Source organism: Petaurus breviceps, unplaced genomic scaffold, assembly GCF_028583685.1.
Source record: "Petaurus breviceps papuanus isolate PSGF00001 unplaced genomic scaffold, PetGlider_PUasm1.0 180, whole genome shotgun sequence".
Lineage (NCBI taxonomy): Eukaryota > Metazoa > Chordata > Mammalia > Diprotodontia > Petauridae > Petaurus > Petaurus breviceps.
This window is the reverse complement of record NW_027185782.1, coordinates 1,037,400-1,053,089: the sequence shown is the minus strand read 5'-3', so window position 1 is coordinate 1,053,089 and position 15,690 is coordinate 1,037,400. Positions and strand designations below refer to the sequence as shown.

Here is a 15,690-nt window from a genome sequence, read left to right as displayed (position 1 = left end):
CTCTCTGGCTCACCAAAATGATGGGGGGATGGCAATAGGTTATACAAGAACTCTGATCCTTATCAATGACCAGAATCCCTGCGATTCAGTCTGGAAAGAATTCAGTAGGCCCAAGCAGATTTGGAGTCAGGATAACAATAAAAGTTTATTGTTAAGCTTTACAGTGGGCAAGGGTTCTTAGGGAACCTGCAAACTTAAAGAAGACATAGGCATAGTTTTTAAGGAATTTAGGCAATAAATCAGATGTCAGTTATGCTAACTAGGTAAGTAAGGGTGGGATTAGGAAGGAGTTAAGGAGTGGTCAGTGCTTAAAGGAACATGCACCTTTAATGTCAACTACAAAGGCGTATGTCCTTAATTCACTGGGAAATAGCCCTGGGTGGGGGCTGGGTGGAAGCTACCTGGAGGTGTGGTTTTAGGCCTGAAACGTCACTAAGTCGGCTAGTGGTCAAGGGCTGACTGAGAAATGCCTAGTCTGCCACCGATCAGTGTCATGTTTGACGAGATGGATGTTGGGAACCAAAGCTAACGGTGACTCAGTGTGTGTATAATTGGCTAAGGAGTTAACCTATAGATTGTGCATTAAAGGATTCATAGGGGCAGCTGGCCACTTACTAAGGGGAGATCACATTTGCCTAAGCTAAAATGTTTATACATAGTTTAGTGAAGGATTCATAGGTGTAGCTTGTTATTGTTCCAAGCAGAAATAAACAATTTATGAGTTGTTGCTGGGCAGAGTGCTGGCAGGGGGAAGAGGCAGAGTTAATGCTCTGAGGGGGGAAATGTGATTATACAGACTGGTTTTACAAATTGATTTTACAAACTGATATTACAGACATAGATCCCAAGCACCCCATCAATAACAGCCTAATTTCGTATCCTTTTTTAGAGTTAGCCAATTGGTTGATCAGAGGAATGTTATAGATACAATTTACCTTAATTTAAGCAAATCATTTGACAGTTTCTTATTCTATTCTTGTGAACAAGATGGAAAAATATGGGCAATATATATGGTGGGTATTATTAAATAAATGAATTAAGAATTAAATGAATGACTAGATCCAAAAAGAGTAGTTCTTAATGTTTCCACGTTAACTTCTAAGGTTTCTAGTGTAGTGCCCAAGGAATCTTCAGCCAAAGACATAGTGATGTGCTTGTCAGATCTGCAGATGATATAATACTGGAAATGATCATTAAAAGGTTGGATGATAGGATCCTAAAAAGATGTCAACAGGCTAGAAGGTTGGGCCAACTCTAACAAGATGACATTTACTAAGGAGATAGGCCAAACCTTGTATGTGGTTCTAAAGAAACACTTAGAAGGACGTGATGTCCAGGACTGGGGACATAAGAATTCCCTCCCTGTTACTGCCAAGATCAAATATAAGTACCCTTGGCTTAGCATTTAATGCCTTTGCAGCCTCATCCCACCCTGATTTTCCAATCTTACTACATGCACACAGTAATCCAGCCAAACTAGCTTTCTTTTCTAGCCTCACACGTGGTGCTCCATATCCCATCTCTCTGACTTTGCCTTGACTGTCCTCCATTCATGGTCTTGCACATGAAGCATTTTCTGAATTCTCCAAATCGCCAGGGATCTTTTTTGCATATGTTTATTTATGTAAATGTTGTTTCCCTTGGGTAGGCTGTACATTTCTTGGGGGCAGGGACTGTTTTCACTTTGGCCTTTGTAACCCTAACTCCTAAAACAGTACCCGGCACATAGTAGGCTCTTAATAAAATTCTTGTCAATTTTATTGTCAATTCATTAATTGCTACCCCAGCTTCCCTTTTGCCTGTCCTGTTATTTTAAGTAAGGTTATACCTTTGTAAGGTCATTTTCTAGTCATGAGTGTCATCTCACCAAATCTCAGTCATACCTATATGAGGTCTCTAGTTTGTCATGTTCATTATTAATTCTTAATGTACTTACATGGAGATATCTGAAGCTTTGGGTTTTATTTCCAGCTCCTATGAATTTCTAGATATCATTACTATTCTTCCTACATTGAAAGTACTTTTATTTTTACATATAGTTTGGGTGCGTATACTTAGGAAATTTTTTTATTCGCTGTCCTGGTAGAACTCAGAGTCAAGTCCTCACCATTGGATTGGAGCTGGACTTCTAATTTGTGTTTCTCTCTGTCTCTGTCTCTCTCTCTGTCTCTCTGTCTCTGTCTCTGTCTCTCTCTCTCTCTGTCACACACACACACACCTTTAATCAAAACTCCCATTGCCTCAATGTCAGCAATCAGCCAGATGTTAAGAGGAAAGCAGTCAGATTAAACTAATTCACAGACACTAAAGTGTGAATGGCTGATGGGTTTAGTGTGCCCAAGATCTATTTTCATCTTAAAAGAAGATCTTGTTAAGCAACTGAATTTCTAGTTGGTATTATCTTTGTGAGATCCTTTTAGGAAAAGGGGCTTTCCCAGGGGGTTTAGGAAAAGGGGCTTTCCCAGGGGTGTACCTCCTTCCTTTTGTTGTAGAGGTTGCTGATTGCTGGTGTTAGAATAGTCTATATACTCTCAATTTTCCTTGTGTTTTTTTTTTCCTGTTGTCAGACTAGGGGAGTGTCTGTGTTTGTGTGTGTGTGACAGAAAATTAAACCATTATCTGTAAAATTAAGGAGAAGTAGTTGGGCTATGTGGTCTAGACCCTTTCAATTTTAAAAATCCTTCATTCCTAAAATGTACCTTTTCGTTGGACCTTCAAAGAAATTACTGCTAAAGAATCTAAAATTGAGCAACTGGAAGGGACAGAGAGAGGAAGCCCATTCTCTCTGGGATCTAGGGACTGGCTGTTCTAGAGTCCTCATAATTTGAATCCTAGACCCAGGGCTCCTCTTTGAGTGACCATTGTCCTTGAGTTTACCAATTTGTTTCATTTGCCCATAGAGGATTAGCTGACTTTTCTGACTTTAAACTTTGTTTTATTTTATTTTAAACTGAAGTGCTTTCTTTTGAGCTGAGGAGACCCTTGTACCTGTCTCCTGATCCTTTCTAGCTTTGTATTCTTTAAAATTTTTTTTCCTTGAAAAATCTGGTGGCAGGAAGCAAGTTTCCTCTTTTTTGTCTTCCCCTTAGAAATGTAGGCTAGTTTAGTCGGTATTTATGGAACTGTTTTCTGTTTTTTTCTTTCTTGAATGAGTCAGGAGTTCGGGTATAGTATGTATTACCTGCCAAGCAACTCATGGTAAGAAATATTTCTCAGACGGTAAATGAATGGTTCAGTCTTCAGATGTATTTTGGGCTATTCTGAGCATGACTAGGTCTGGGAAATGAAAATCATGACAAAATTTTCTTGGGGCTGAATGTTTGCTTTCAGCCACAGGCCTGGTGTAGGTGCTTATTCAACAAGAAAAGGCTAAGTCAGACTTGGTAATGGTGTGGAACTCCATCCTTGTTCCCCTGCCAGGTCTGGCCCTGAAGACACACATGTACATTGGTCCTGACCTGCTGAGGACACTCAGATGACCCAGAGCGGACCTTTCCCCAGCCTCTCCTGGCCCTCTGTGTACCTGTGGAGGAGAGTTTACTTCTTGTTAGCTCTGTTGGCCTTTTTAGAGGAAAAAAGGCAAAGAATCTGGGCTAGATGAAAACCAGTTTGGGGGAGAAGTTGGAAACAGATGAGCACACTAATTTAATAGCACAGTATAGTGTGCCACAGTCAGAAGGGCTGCCTCTACACCCATAGGCAAGATACCTCTCAGCTTTCATTTCCTGCCTGCAGTATGGGAATAATATGCCATTTGTTTTCCAGTATCATTGTGAAGAAAGCACTGTATCATCCATCAGGTCCTCTCTAAAGACAAGTTCTCCCAGGTGGCAGTTCTTCATTTGTGGGCTAGAACTCCTAGGTATTCCACCAAACCTAGTTGTATAAACTGTTTCCACCCTTTATCTCTCTGAGTAGAGTAAAAAGAATCAACGTTTAGAGTCTGAAGGCCTGGTTGACTTTGTGACCCCTCCCTCCCTAGGCTCTAACTTCCATATCTCTACAATGAAGGATTTGTACTTGAAGACTTCTAAGATCTTTCCGGGCTCTTAATGTCATTCGAGCAGAATTGTCTGTGATAAGCTCCCAGCACCACTTTGTAGGGCACTTGAGGGATGTACAGAGGAGTGCCACCACTCTCTGCTTGGCTGAAGCAAGCTGCTCTGTTCACACTGAGTCCTGGTATTTAGCAGTTAAACTGGCATCAGTAACTTTTCCACCCTGACTTTACCAGGTGCGGACCCTCTGTTTTTGGTATCCAGGAGAGAATGTAGGGATTTCGTGCCTTTTTAGGTAGGAGGAAAAGAGTTGAAGTCTCAAAACTAGCCCAAACCGGTTCTGATAATTGGGGGGCTGCATAGTACTATGGGAAGAACTCTGACTTGGCAGTACAAGAAGACACAGTCTGAATTCTAGCTCACACATCAGTGTGACCTTGGGTAGATTACTGCCCCTTTCTACATTTCATTTGTTTAAATGGATAGAATTCAACTACATTATCTCTAAGAACTTTCCCAGCCCTGACATTCTGTATTATATGATATACCTTCCCTTGGTTAGGAGTGAGGCCAGTGAGTGACATAAATTTGTGTAATTGAGGAATTCCAGTCAGGGCCAGTCTGTTCCGAGGAGAGACAGGAACAGCAGTTGCCTGGCACGGTAGCTGCCCTGCCCAGCCCATGCACCTCAACTCAGAATGAAGCCAAGTTGAAACAGCCCTTGGGCACTATGATTTTAATGGTCTGGAAGTTAGAGCAGACCACAATAAGTTTTTCCTTCCTTTGTCCTTTTGTCACTGATAGTGGATTCTGAAAGTAGTACTTCTGGATGTTTGTTATATTTCAGATTTCTTTCCCATTACCTTCTGTAATCTTTTCAAGCTGATCTAAATTTCTCTCTGCCCTGTACATTTCTTTCTTATTTCCAGTCCTGACATTTCCTACATCTAGAATGTACTCCTTCCCCTACTTTACCTGCTGAATTCCTACCAGTCCTTTAAAGCCCAACTAAACGGCTTCCTATGTGAGTGAGTCCTTCTGTGCTTATACACTCTTCAGAGAGTAACAAGTGCACTTTTCATATAATACTTTGTATTACAGCTACTTCTGATTCTGTTTTATCTCCCATTAGGAGCTCCATGAGGACAAGCAGTAGGTCTTGTCTAAATTGCGTATGTCTCCCAGCAACTGAACATAGAGTTGTCCTGTGTTTTGAGGGGAAAGGTTCAGTTACACACACATTTATTGAGTACTTGCTGTATTAGGGTCTTTGTGCTATGTACCCTGAGAGACAAAAATAATAAAGTGTGCTTCCTCCCCTCTCCACATTTACAGTCTCACAGAGACTCCAGGCAGGTATATAAATAGTGGTAGTGATGGGGTGCTTGGGATCTATGTTTGTAACATCAGTTTGTAAAATCACACTCCCCCCACCCCCCAGTCTCAGCATTAACTGTGCCCCTTCCCCCTACCCGAACTCTGCCCAGCTTCAGAGCATTAACTCTGCCCAGAAACAACTCATGAATTGTTTATCTCAGCTTGGAACAGTGACAAGCTACACCTGTGAATCCTTCACAAAACTATCTATAAACAGTCCAGCTTAGGCAAGTATTATCTCCCCCTTGTATAGTGTCCGGCTGCCTCAATGAATCCTTCAGGACCCTATCTCTGGGTTAACTCCTTAGCCTATTATCCACTGAGTTAGTCTTGGTTCCCAGACATTAATCTTGTCAAACATGACACTGATGGGTGGCAGACTGGGCACTTGGTCAGTCAGCCCTTGACCACTAGCCGACTTAGTGACGTTTCAAGCCTGAAACCACACCTCTAGGTAGCCCCCCCTTTGGGCTTTTCCCCAGTGAATCATGGGCAATACACCTGCATAGTTACATTAAAAGTGCATGTCACTTTAAACACTGGCCCCACCTTAACTCCCTAATCCCACCCTTAATCACCTAGTTAGCATAATTGGCACAGGTTCTACTATGGATTATTCTATAAAAACCCCCTTTAAGGTTGCAGGTCCCCTAAAGGACTCTTGCCCACTGTACAGCCTAACATTAAACTTGCAGGTCCCCTAAGGACCTTGCCCTCTGTAAAGCGTACAATAAATTTTTACAACTCTGACTCCAAGTTGGCTTGGGCTGAATTCTTTCCAGACTGAATCGAAGGCTTTCTGATCTTAGATTAAGATCAGAGTTCCTGCTGAACCATATTGCCATCCCTCATCAGTAGCAGGCAGGCAGGTTGTGGAAGTTCAGTGGAGAAGGTACCATGACTCCAGGTTGGAAGACTGGAGGAGACTTAACTTCCTTCGGGGAGGTGGGGGGGGGGAAGGAGGGGAAGGAGCAGAGGTCTGTGGAGAGTGAGGGGAGGTTTCCTAGAAAAGGTTACATTTGAGTTAGATCCTGAAGGAGAGCAAATAAGCAAAGCTTAGGGGAGAGATCATTTTGGGGTAAATAGTACCCATTGCCCTTAGGAGTTATAGAGATTTACCCAAATTCACTCGAGGTGTTGCTGACATTAGTTACTTTATCATCATAGTTATGCCCAGTATCCTTTCCTCTCCCATTCCCAGTGAGCCATCCCATATAGCAAACGGTATGTTTAAAGAGGAAAAATAATCAGCACAAGGATCAGTACATTGATACAGTCCAAAAACCTGTATAATGCCTGTGACCCCTTCTCCCCATCTTCACAGAGGGGTGTGCCTTTTCATCCCTCTTCATCCAAGGCATGCTTGATCCTCATAGTCTTATTACATGAACCTTCTGAGTTTTTGATTCATGGCTGTTCTTTCCATTTAGATCTTTGCTGTTCCTGTGCCTGTGCTTTTCTTGGCTCTTTGCTCTACATCAGTTCCTGTAAATCAGTTCCTCTTTCCATGCTTCTCTGTATTCATCACACACGTCATTTCTTTTTTTTTTTTTTTAGTATTTGGCCATAATTTATTGATTATTATAAATAATAAAAATATTTCTGTAATCCAGTAACAATTGCTTATTGATAATTTATTAGTCTATAAGAACAGTAACACCAAAAGCATAATTACTTAATACTTGAACATTACAAAGTACTTGCCTCTCTGTCTTTTTTGATACTGCCCCTACTTTCAAAGACATCTATCTGGGAGATTCAGGGAGCCTCCACAAGGTCTTCGGTAAGGAGGGAACAGTTCAGAGAAGGTGACCAAGGATGGGGGGGAGAATTGGCCAAGAGGAAAAAGAAGGCATTCTCCCTTAGGAGCTCAGGCGGAAAGATGACACAGACAGGGTGGAGAGAGCATTAGGCTGGAAGTTAGAAAGACAGGAGTTTGAATCTTGCCTTAGATACTTTCTAGCTGAGTGATCCTGAGCAAGTCATGTCACTTCTATCTGCCTCAGTTTCCCCAATTGTAAAATGGGGGATAATAATAGTGTCTGCTTCCCAGGGTTGCTGTGAAGATCAAATGAGATCATACTTGGCAAACACTTAGCACACAGAAGGTAAATGCTTTCTTCCTATTTGGTCTGAACCACACATGTCATTTCTTACAGCACAGTTTTATTCTATTGTTGTTCTGTCATTTGTGTCTGACTCTTCAAAAGATACTGAAGCGTTTTGCCATTTCCTTCTCCAACTCATTTTACAGGTGAGAAATTGAGGCAGATGAACAGGGTTAAGTGACTTGCCCAGGACTACACAGCTAGTGAGTGTCTAAGGCTGGATTTGAACTCAGGGAGAGGAGTCTTCCTGATTCCAGTCTTAGTGCTCTGTCCCCTGCAGCGCCACCTAGCTGCATGTTGTCTTCTCTACTAGACTGAGATCTTTGAGAGCAAGAGCTGTTTGGTTTTTGCCTGTCTTTGTATTCTCAGCACTTAGCACAGTACCTGGTACATACCAGGTACTTTTTATTATTAATAATTTTCATTGTTACCATTAGCACTTGTGAAACATGAGTTTAGTGTGTTACACAGAGCCCGCTTTCCTCTAAGCAATATCTAGAAGAACTCATCTTCCTAAATTGAAGGACTGGTGACTTGGAGCTAGAATTGCTTTCCACTCTTTATTTTTGAAACAGGCATCTCTTTTCTATTCCCAGGTACATAATTCATGTTCTAATCAGTGATCAGAAAAAGCAGTTGGGAGCATGGAACTATTTAACACCCCAGGTCTTTACACCTGACGGATTATTCCACCATTTGCTAACATAAAAACATATTTTGGTAACTGAAATTGTTTAATTTGGATGAAAATGTTCCATTTAAAGGGGAGAAGTTACTGACTTAGATGAGAGTGATCACCTAGTGATAGAAGCATAGGAGAGAAATTTGTTTCCCCCCTCATTTCCATTTAAAATGGCAACTTTAAGGTTTTTTTTAATATTAATATTAGATTTTTATTTAAAAATTGTAGTCTTTAAGATCCCTTTTAACTCTGACAGAACATCTGATATAAACCCATCATCTTACAAATGGGAAAACTAAGGTCCAGAGAGAAGTGACTGACCCAGTGTCACCCTTAGTCAATAGCAGAGCAGATACAAGAAAACTTGTTCTTCTGATCATTGGTTCAGCGATGTTTTCTCCCACATGACACAAGTGCAGATACTTTCAGTCTCTAGATCAGTGGCAGTAATGCAGCTGATTCTTTAACTCTCCCAGAACCTCCCATAGAGTCACGTTCAGATGTTTGACTTTGGCTTGGTGCTGTCTGCCCAGTGCCCCTAAAGCTTAATGCCCTCCCAGGTTGACAAGCAGCTTTTATAAAATGTAGAAACTAACCTAGACCTCTGAGTGCTGCGTATCCTCTTAACCTGTTCCCTGGGTTACTGTAGCATTGTCATCTCACAGCAAAGCTGATGAGGAATGGTGCTGGTGACCTTGAGTGCTGCCTCCACCCTGACAAACCTCTCTCTGCCTTGCCATTTCAAATCCTGATGCAAGGAATGGTGTCTCTTTTCCTGCTAAACAGCCATTTACTTAAACCAATCCTTGAATGTTTTTAGGTCTCTGCTCCTTCCTGTTTTGTGATTGCTTCAGAGCAGTGTGATACTCCCTTGTACCTGTCCTGAGGACACAGCATTAGTCTGGGCAGTAACACCCTGTGCCCACTGGACTGAAGGAGTTCAGTGGCAGACGGTCTTTTGACTCCTGACAGCTGTCATCACAACCACCAGATAGAACTAGATGCCATCCAAGAAAGAGCATGGAAACATGCCATTCATCAAAAGATAGCACCTTATTAGCTCTGCGTAAGGATGGCAGGGGTCAGACATCCTTTTTAAAAGATTCAAAGAAGTCATAGGCTTATACAGTTTAAAGCTAGAAGGGCCACAGAGCTCCTCATAGTCCAGTCCCATTACCTTATAGATGGAAAGACTGAGATTCAGAAGATCACACAGACAGCTGATAGCAGAATTCAGGCATCTGTGGTCAGTGTTTCAGCCCCAGAGTTCTGTCACCTTGTCGCCAGCAGGGCCCTCCCATACTCAGTCTGTGACAGGAGGCCAAACAAAGGTGTTGAGGACAGCCTGAAGGCCCTTTTCTTCCCTGTGATCAGGACCTTACAGCCAGTCCAGAGCTGTCCTGTCCAGTGAGTCTTTCTGCAGCCCAGGTGTACAGACCCCTGAGGAAGGAACACTGCTCCCTCAACTAGGTGTTAGACTGTAGCTACCCTACAGGGACATTATTCTGCTGGGTGACTCAGGCTAAAGGACAAGACATTCAGACTAGGATCCAAAGTGTTTCTATGCTAGTTGAGGAGCCAGCCATTCTTTCAACAAATGTTAGGTCCATGCTACATACACACAGCATCATGTTAGACTCTGGGAGGAGCTATAAAGTTCAGCTAAGACACGGTCCCTCCTTCATGAAGCAGCATATAGTCTGCTAGCATCTCATTTTTTGTTTCTGCTTTTGTTGTAGGTGGAGTTTGAGGATGGTTCCCAGCTGATGGTGAAGCGTGGTGATATTTATACCCTTGAGGAGGAGCTGCCCAAGAGAGTCAAATCCAGACTGGTGGGTAACATGGGAACTGATTGCTTCTTAAAAATATTTTTGTTGGACTTAGAGGAAGCCAAGCTTTTTGCTTGATTTCTAGTTTTACAAAGTAACTAGTGTAGAAGATGAAAAGACAGGCAGGAGGTTTCATGTCACCTTTTCTAACACCAGCCATAAATCCTCAGAGCGTTATGAAAGCTCTTTACCATTCAGGCCACTCGTGTCTACCTAGGTTGGAAAAGTCCTCGGGCTTTCTTTGAGCAGGAAGCAGAAAGTAAGGGAGAAGGTGTGGGGAGGGTCTGCTTGAGAACTTTGAGCCCAGGATCCCTGCATTTGAGGAGGACCAGGGTTTGAGTCCTGCCACCACCACAGGAGGAATGAGATGATCCCTAAAGCTCTAAATCCTCTATTTGTCTAAGTTGAAGGTCAGTGGACCTTGGCCAACCCATCAGAGAGCAGTTTGAGTCAATGTAGCAGCTGTCTGCTGGGCCGAAGTCATTGGCTCTCCTTGAGCTCTGGCCCTCTAATAGAGCTGTATTTCCTGTCTTTGCAGTCTGTCACCACGGGTGCTCCGCAAGAGAAAGTATCCTCAGGAGAGGAGGTGAAGGCAGCAAAGCGCCCAAGGGTGGGCAATGCCCGAAATTCTGAGGACTATGGACAGAATCCTGATTACCTGGCCTTCATGGAGAGCCTCCTGCAGTCACGATACCAGCCTGGAGCCCAGAGCCACATGTTTTAGTACAAACACAATTTTAGAACCAACATCTCGTGACCTCCCCCACCCCCCACCCTGACCCCTTTATCCCAGCAAAGCACCCAGGCAACTGTGGAACAAGTGGACAGCCCCTTCCCTTCCCCCCCTCCTCCTTCCCCCTGCAATAACTTGCTATGAATTCCTTTCATCTACATTTAATTTTGACCATCTGAGAGACTTGTCTGGCCACAGGCTACCTCGACTCTGCTGAACACACTGCTGACGGTAAAGGAAAAGGAAGCGATGGTAACCTCTCAGATTGCATGTCACCTGGATGTGTTAGAAGAGCTTGTATTCCCGGAGCACATGGATGCCTGGCTCTGGTCTTAGGCTAGGAAGGGTTAAACATTACATTACAAAAGCAAAAACTCCTCAGATTTTTAAACCATGTAAAAGCTCTCATCTTGAAAAGGTGCTATTTCACTGACTACTGAAGCAGCCTTTGGAATTGTGATTTCTGTATATAAATCACCTTTGTGAAGTTCTTTCTATAAATACTTATTGTTTAAAAAAAATATAAGGAAAAAAAAGGAAAAAGAAGGAAAGAAAAAAAAATCCCCAAACTGGTTTTCTAGATTTGTGGCTTTAAAAAAAAAAAGTTCTTTTCCCCACAAACTGAAATGGGATTTGAGTAACACTGAATACGAGGGAGAGAAAAACATCTCATTCATTTTCTTTTGTTGTTGTTTTAAAATATTATTTGTATATTGAGTGGGCAGGGAATGTGTTTTAGCTGGAGTGTCTTGGAAGTCGAGGGCGTTTGCGTGTTTCTTTTGCTGCCCCCTCTCCCGGTGGCCATGCTGAGGCTTGTTGGTCATTCAGGTGGGGTGTGCACTCGGGGAGGAGGGGAGGCCTTGCCACCTTTGCCCTGCTCCTCTCTGCAGTCCTCTGGAGAGGTCACACAGCTCCCTCCCCATGGCTCCAGGCCCTGCAAAGGCTTCTGTTCTTTGTGCTCTTAGAAGAGGAAGGTTGAGGGTCCTGCTTGGTCACAGATCCTGGGTGCATTTGCTGCTCCACACCCCTGGCAGATGGGATGTGTGGCCTGCACCTCTGTGCATGCCTGGCAAAATAAATACTTTCTCTTCTGGTTTGCTTGATCTTTTGCTTCTTACTATTGTGAGAATCATTCCGTAACTGAAGTCTCAGAGGTATATATGTGTGTTTGACTAAAGAAGAAATACCCTCATCCCCTTTGTGGCTGCGACCGACTTTGTTTAAGCAGAAGAGAGACCCCCTTTAGGTCACCCCCTGTGATGTACACTGGAGGCAGGCCTTGATTTTTTTGGTGTGGCCAAGGTGTATTTGGTTGTCTCTGTTAACAACTCTTAGCAGAACCAGTTTTGGGGGGTTTTGTTTCAGAACACAAAAAGATGTCTCCTGCTGAGCCAGGTAGCCATGAGCTAAGAAGTGATCTGAAACTGGAGGAGAGACAGGGAAAGAGACCACGAACTTGGGGAAAGGAGCAGGCTTCTTGGGATCAGGGTCTGGGTCTGGGTCAGAGATTTGCCCAGGATGTGGTGACCGTGTTTTCAGGCTTCCTGGGGACTCCCAGGAGCAAGTTTCTCCTTGAGGGACTAACCATATGTTTACACTGACTCCTGGTGAGCCTCTCCAGAAAAGCCAGCATTGTAGATGAGACACAAGCAGCTGTATTAGAACAACCAGCCATAGAGACTCTGAAGGGAGTGGCCAGCTGGCTCTTTACAGGTGGAATTAGACCCCTTCTGTTGTTGCGACCTCGTTGACTGGAGACTCTTGGTGTTCCTCTGTGTAGAAAGGTGCTCTCTTGCTGTCTGAGGCCATTGCACGATGACGTTCCTTCTGGTGTTTTATTGGGGTGGGGTGGGGTTTAAGCTGTTGGTTTCAGCCTCAAGTGAAACCACATCTTTTTTTAATCTTAGATTGAATTGAAGAGAGAAAATGTACTTCATATGCCATTTTGGAGAAAGAGTAAGCAGAGCTGAGGCCAAGCCTCATTTTATCTGGCTTTGCGTTGATCTGAGTGGTTTCCTGCCATTCACAAGAAAATGATTTAAAGAATAACCTGCATGTATTTTTGAAAAAATGTTTTAACAGTTGATAGGCCAGAGAGAATACTATTCAAAACAAAAAAAGTGAGAGAATGTTGACATCAGGGAACTCTTGCTGTGGAAAGGGGAGAGGGAGGGTGGGCAGTGGGGACTTTGAGTTGTGGGGATCTCCTTCTTTGTGTAGCAGTCCTGGCTGAAACAGCACCTTTCCTAGATCCTTTCACAATCCCTTTTTAAAAATACTGTTTATGTTGTCAAAATAAGCAGCTACATATTCTCCAGGGCCCATATTCAAGGAGTACTTGCTTGAATTGATACTCTGGACTCTTAGAAAACTGTTCTTTGTTGGACTGACCCCTGGATGAAGCTGTCCCTCCCCCCCAACACACACACACACACACACACACACACACACACACACACACATGCCTTTGGGCTTTTGAGAATAATTTGTGCTAACATATAGTGGCCACAGTACCAGGGGAAGTGCACATTTTTTCCCCTAACAAAATAATATTTGTATCTTACCTACTACAAAATTCCAGGCTGCTTATTACGTTGAAATGTCTTCATTTCTGAGACGTGCCTTTGGTGTTTTAGGTGGCAAGAGGGCCGATAATCTAGCCCCTCTTTAATGGGGGTGTGCTTTATAATTCTCTCTGAAGGAGAAAGACAGTTTGGCAAAAAGCATAAGGCCCATCCAGCTGAGCGTGCACAGTGTGGACATACAGGAAATGTGTCTTGAGATGAAAAAATTGACCCAGTACTTAAAGGCATGTGATGGCTTTCAAGAGAAACAGCCTAGGACTGTAGGATCAGCCCCTGAAGAAGCCTTAGAAATTTTCTAGGCCAACTGTCTCATTAGTCTGAGGCCCAAATGGCTTCAGTGACTCATTCAGTGGGGCAGGTAGTAAGCAGCAAAGCCAGTGTTGCAGCTGGATCTTCATCCTCCCTTTGGCGGCAGGCATACAGCCTTGCAGGTATAGCAATTAGGCCAGGCCAGCCCCTTCATCTTGCAGGTGGGGAGCGGGCACGGGCCTGCTGTTCAGAGACATTGAGTGGTTTGCCCAGGGTCAGGCAGGACATTGAGAACCAAACTGGAATTTACTCATGTCCAGGAGTTTGAGGAGAAAACAAGCCAGAACAGGATCACCATGCTCGTGCTGTTGCTTCCACTCCCCCCTTCATACATGCTCTCAACTGGCCTGCTGGCTGTTCCCTGAGCTAAGCAGAACGAGGCATCCCATTTTCTGTCTTGGTGCCTTTGCCGGGTTGTCCCCCACACCTGGAATGCACACCCTCCTGCCCCCGAGCTCTTGAAAGGCTCAGCTCAGGTGCCGCCCCCTTTGGCAAGTCTTTCCCAGTCCCCCAGGTGTTAGTTCCCTCTGCCTCCTGAAATTACTTTGTATTTACTTACCCTGTACATGTTGTATCTCCCCAATAGAATGTAAGCTCCTCGAGGGCAGGGACTGTTTGGTTTTTGTCTTTGTATCCGGAGTGCCTGGCCCCAGCGCTGGCACATCTTAGGCACTTAATAAAGGTTGTTGAATTGTTGAATCCCTCACACTTCGGGAGTAAGTGTGAATCTTTTCTGCCTCACCCCTGCCACATCCCAGCCAGTTCTGAGTCCTCGGGGCCTCTTAGGCCATGCGCTTTAGCTTTGCCTGCCATTCCTGGAGCTCACTTGCTTCGTACAAAGTACTGTTGGTGCTGGGACTCACATCTAGTTCTTACTGCAAGTCCAGTGTTCTCTCCAGCACACCACAGGCACCTTATCCCAATTTGGTTCTGAATTTTTCCCTGCCTTTACAATAATGTATTTCACACATGATATGAGGAATCAGTTATGTGACTTAAGCAGATTCCCCCTTGGGCCTCAGTTTCCTCACTTGTAAAACGAGAACAACATTACCTTCCCTTAGGAGAATCAAAGAAGGAAAAAAAACTTGAAAGTGAAAAGGGCTGTGAGGGTAATGATAACTCATGTTTATAAAGTGCTTTGAGGTTTGCAGAGTATTTTATATGCATTGCGTCTGTCATTTGACCCTCACCACAACTGAGTTAGGTGCTATTATTATCCCCATTTTATAGATGAGGAAATTGAGGCTTAGATGAAGTGACTTGCCTAGAGGCACATGGCTATTAATTATTCAAGCACAGATCTTAACTCCAATCGGAGTTGGTTATGGGAGCCTTTTGGCTGTATCAGTCTGCCTAGAGAGTCCAGCACAGTCCACAGCACTCCCAGGTGTGGCCAGAACCAGATTAAAATGTAATTGGGAAATAGTTAACAAAATAAATAAAAGTGCAATAAAACTGAGATACTCCATTTAAAACCAAGTCACTATGTAACTCTCAAGGTTCCTAATATATGGTCTGTTGGAATTTAACAACATTGATCTGGAAGTGGTGCCTTCTCTCTGGCTGGCCCAGCCACTAACTCCAAATCAAAGTTAAGGCTTGTACTGTAGAGAAACAACCCGTTTCTGTTTGGAGGCAATGTTTAACAAGCCATGCTCACGATGAAACAAAACCTTCCAGGATAAAATGCTGCTTGCTCTTCAGGAGAGCATGTAACCGGTGGCCAGGCTCCCTCACCCGACATGAGACAGACCCTTGCAGCCTTCACTGACGATTCTGGCAACATTAGCAAGATAGGGTTCAGCAGGCTTTTTATTTTCAGCGTGTGTGGGCTGACAGATGCATTCTAGTCTTCAGCCCAGAACATAGAACTGTGGACAGAGAGAGCATAATTTTTTAACCTCTCTGTGGTCCTGCGGGCAGCTTGCAGGTGGTCTGTTCTTGTGCAGATGGTGTGTAATTTTGTTCTGCTTTTGAGACCTTGTGAAATGGAGGAGCAATTTTGGATGGGCCATCATCTGTCTCTGGCCAGAGCTGAAATACCAGTCTTGATTAAGGATGAACAG

At 43.7% G+C, this 15,690-nt stretch overlaps 1 protein-coding gene across 9 annotated transcripts in view; it reads left to right on the top strand.

Moving 5' to 3' along the window:
* The window catches only part of KDM4B (lysine demethylase 4B), a 286,229-nt gene extending 271,902 nt beyond the window's left edge, over positions 1–14,327 (top strand). For all 9 annotated transcript variants that reach the window (XM_069086768.1, XM_069086769.1, XM_069086770.1 and 6 more), the window contains 2 exons: positions 9,905–9,997; positions 10,533–14,327. In XM_069086768.1, the coding sequence (XP_068942869.1) occupies positions 9,905–9,997; positions 10,533–10,718 (279 nt within the window). In that variant the 3' untranslated portion in view covers positions 10,719–14,327. The remainder of the gene's footprint in view (positions 1–9,904; positions 9,998–10,532) is intronic.
* Positions 14,328–15,690: the final 1,363 nt, after the last annotated feature.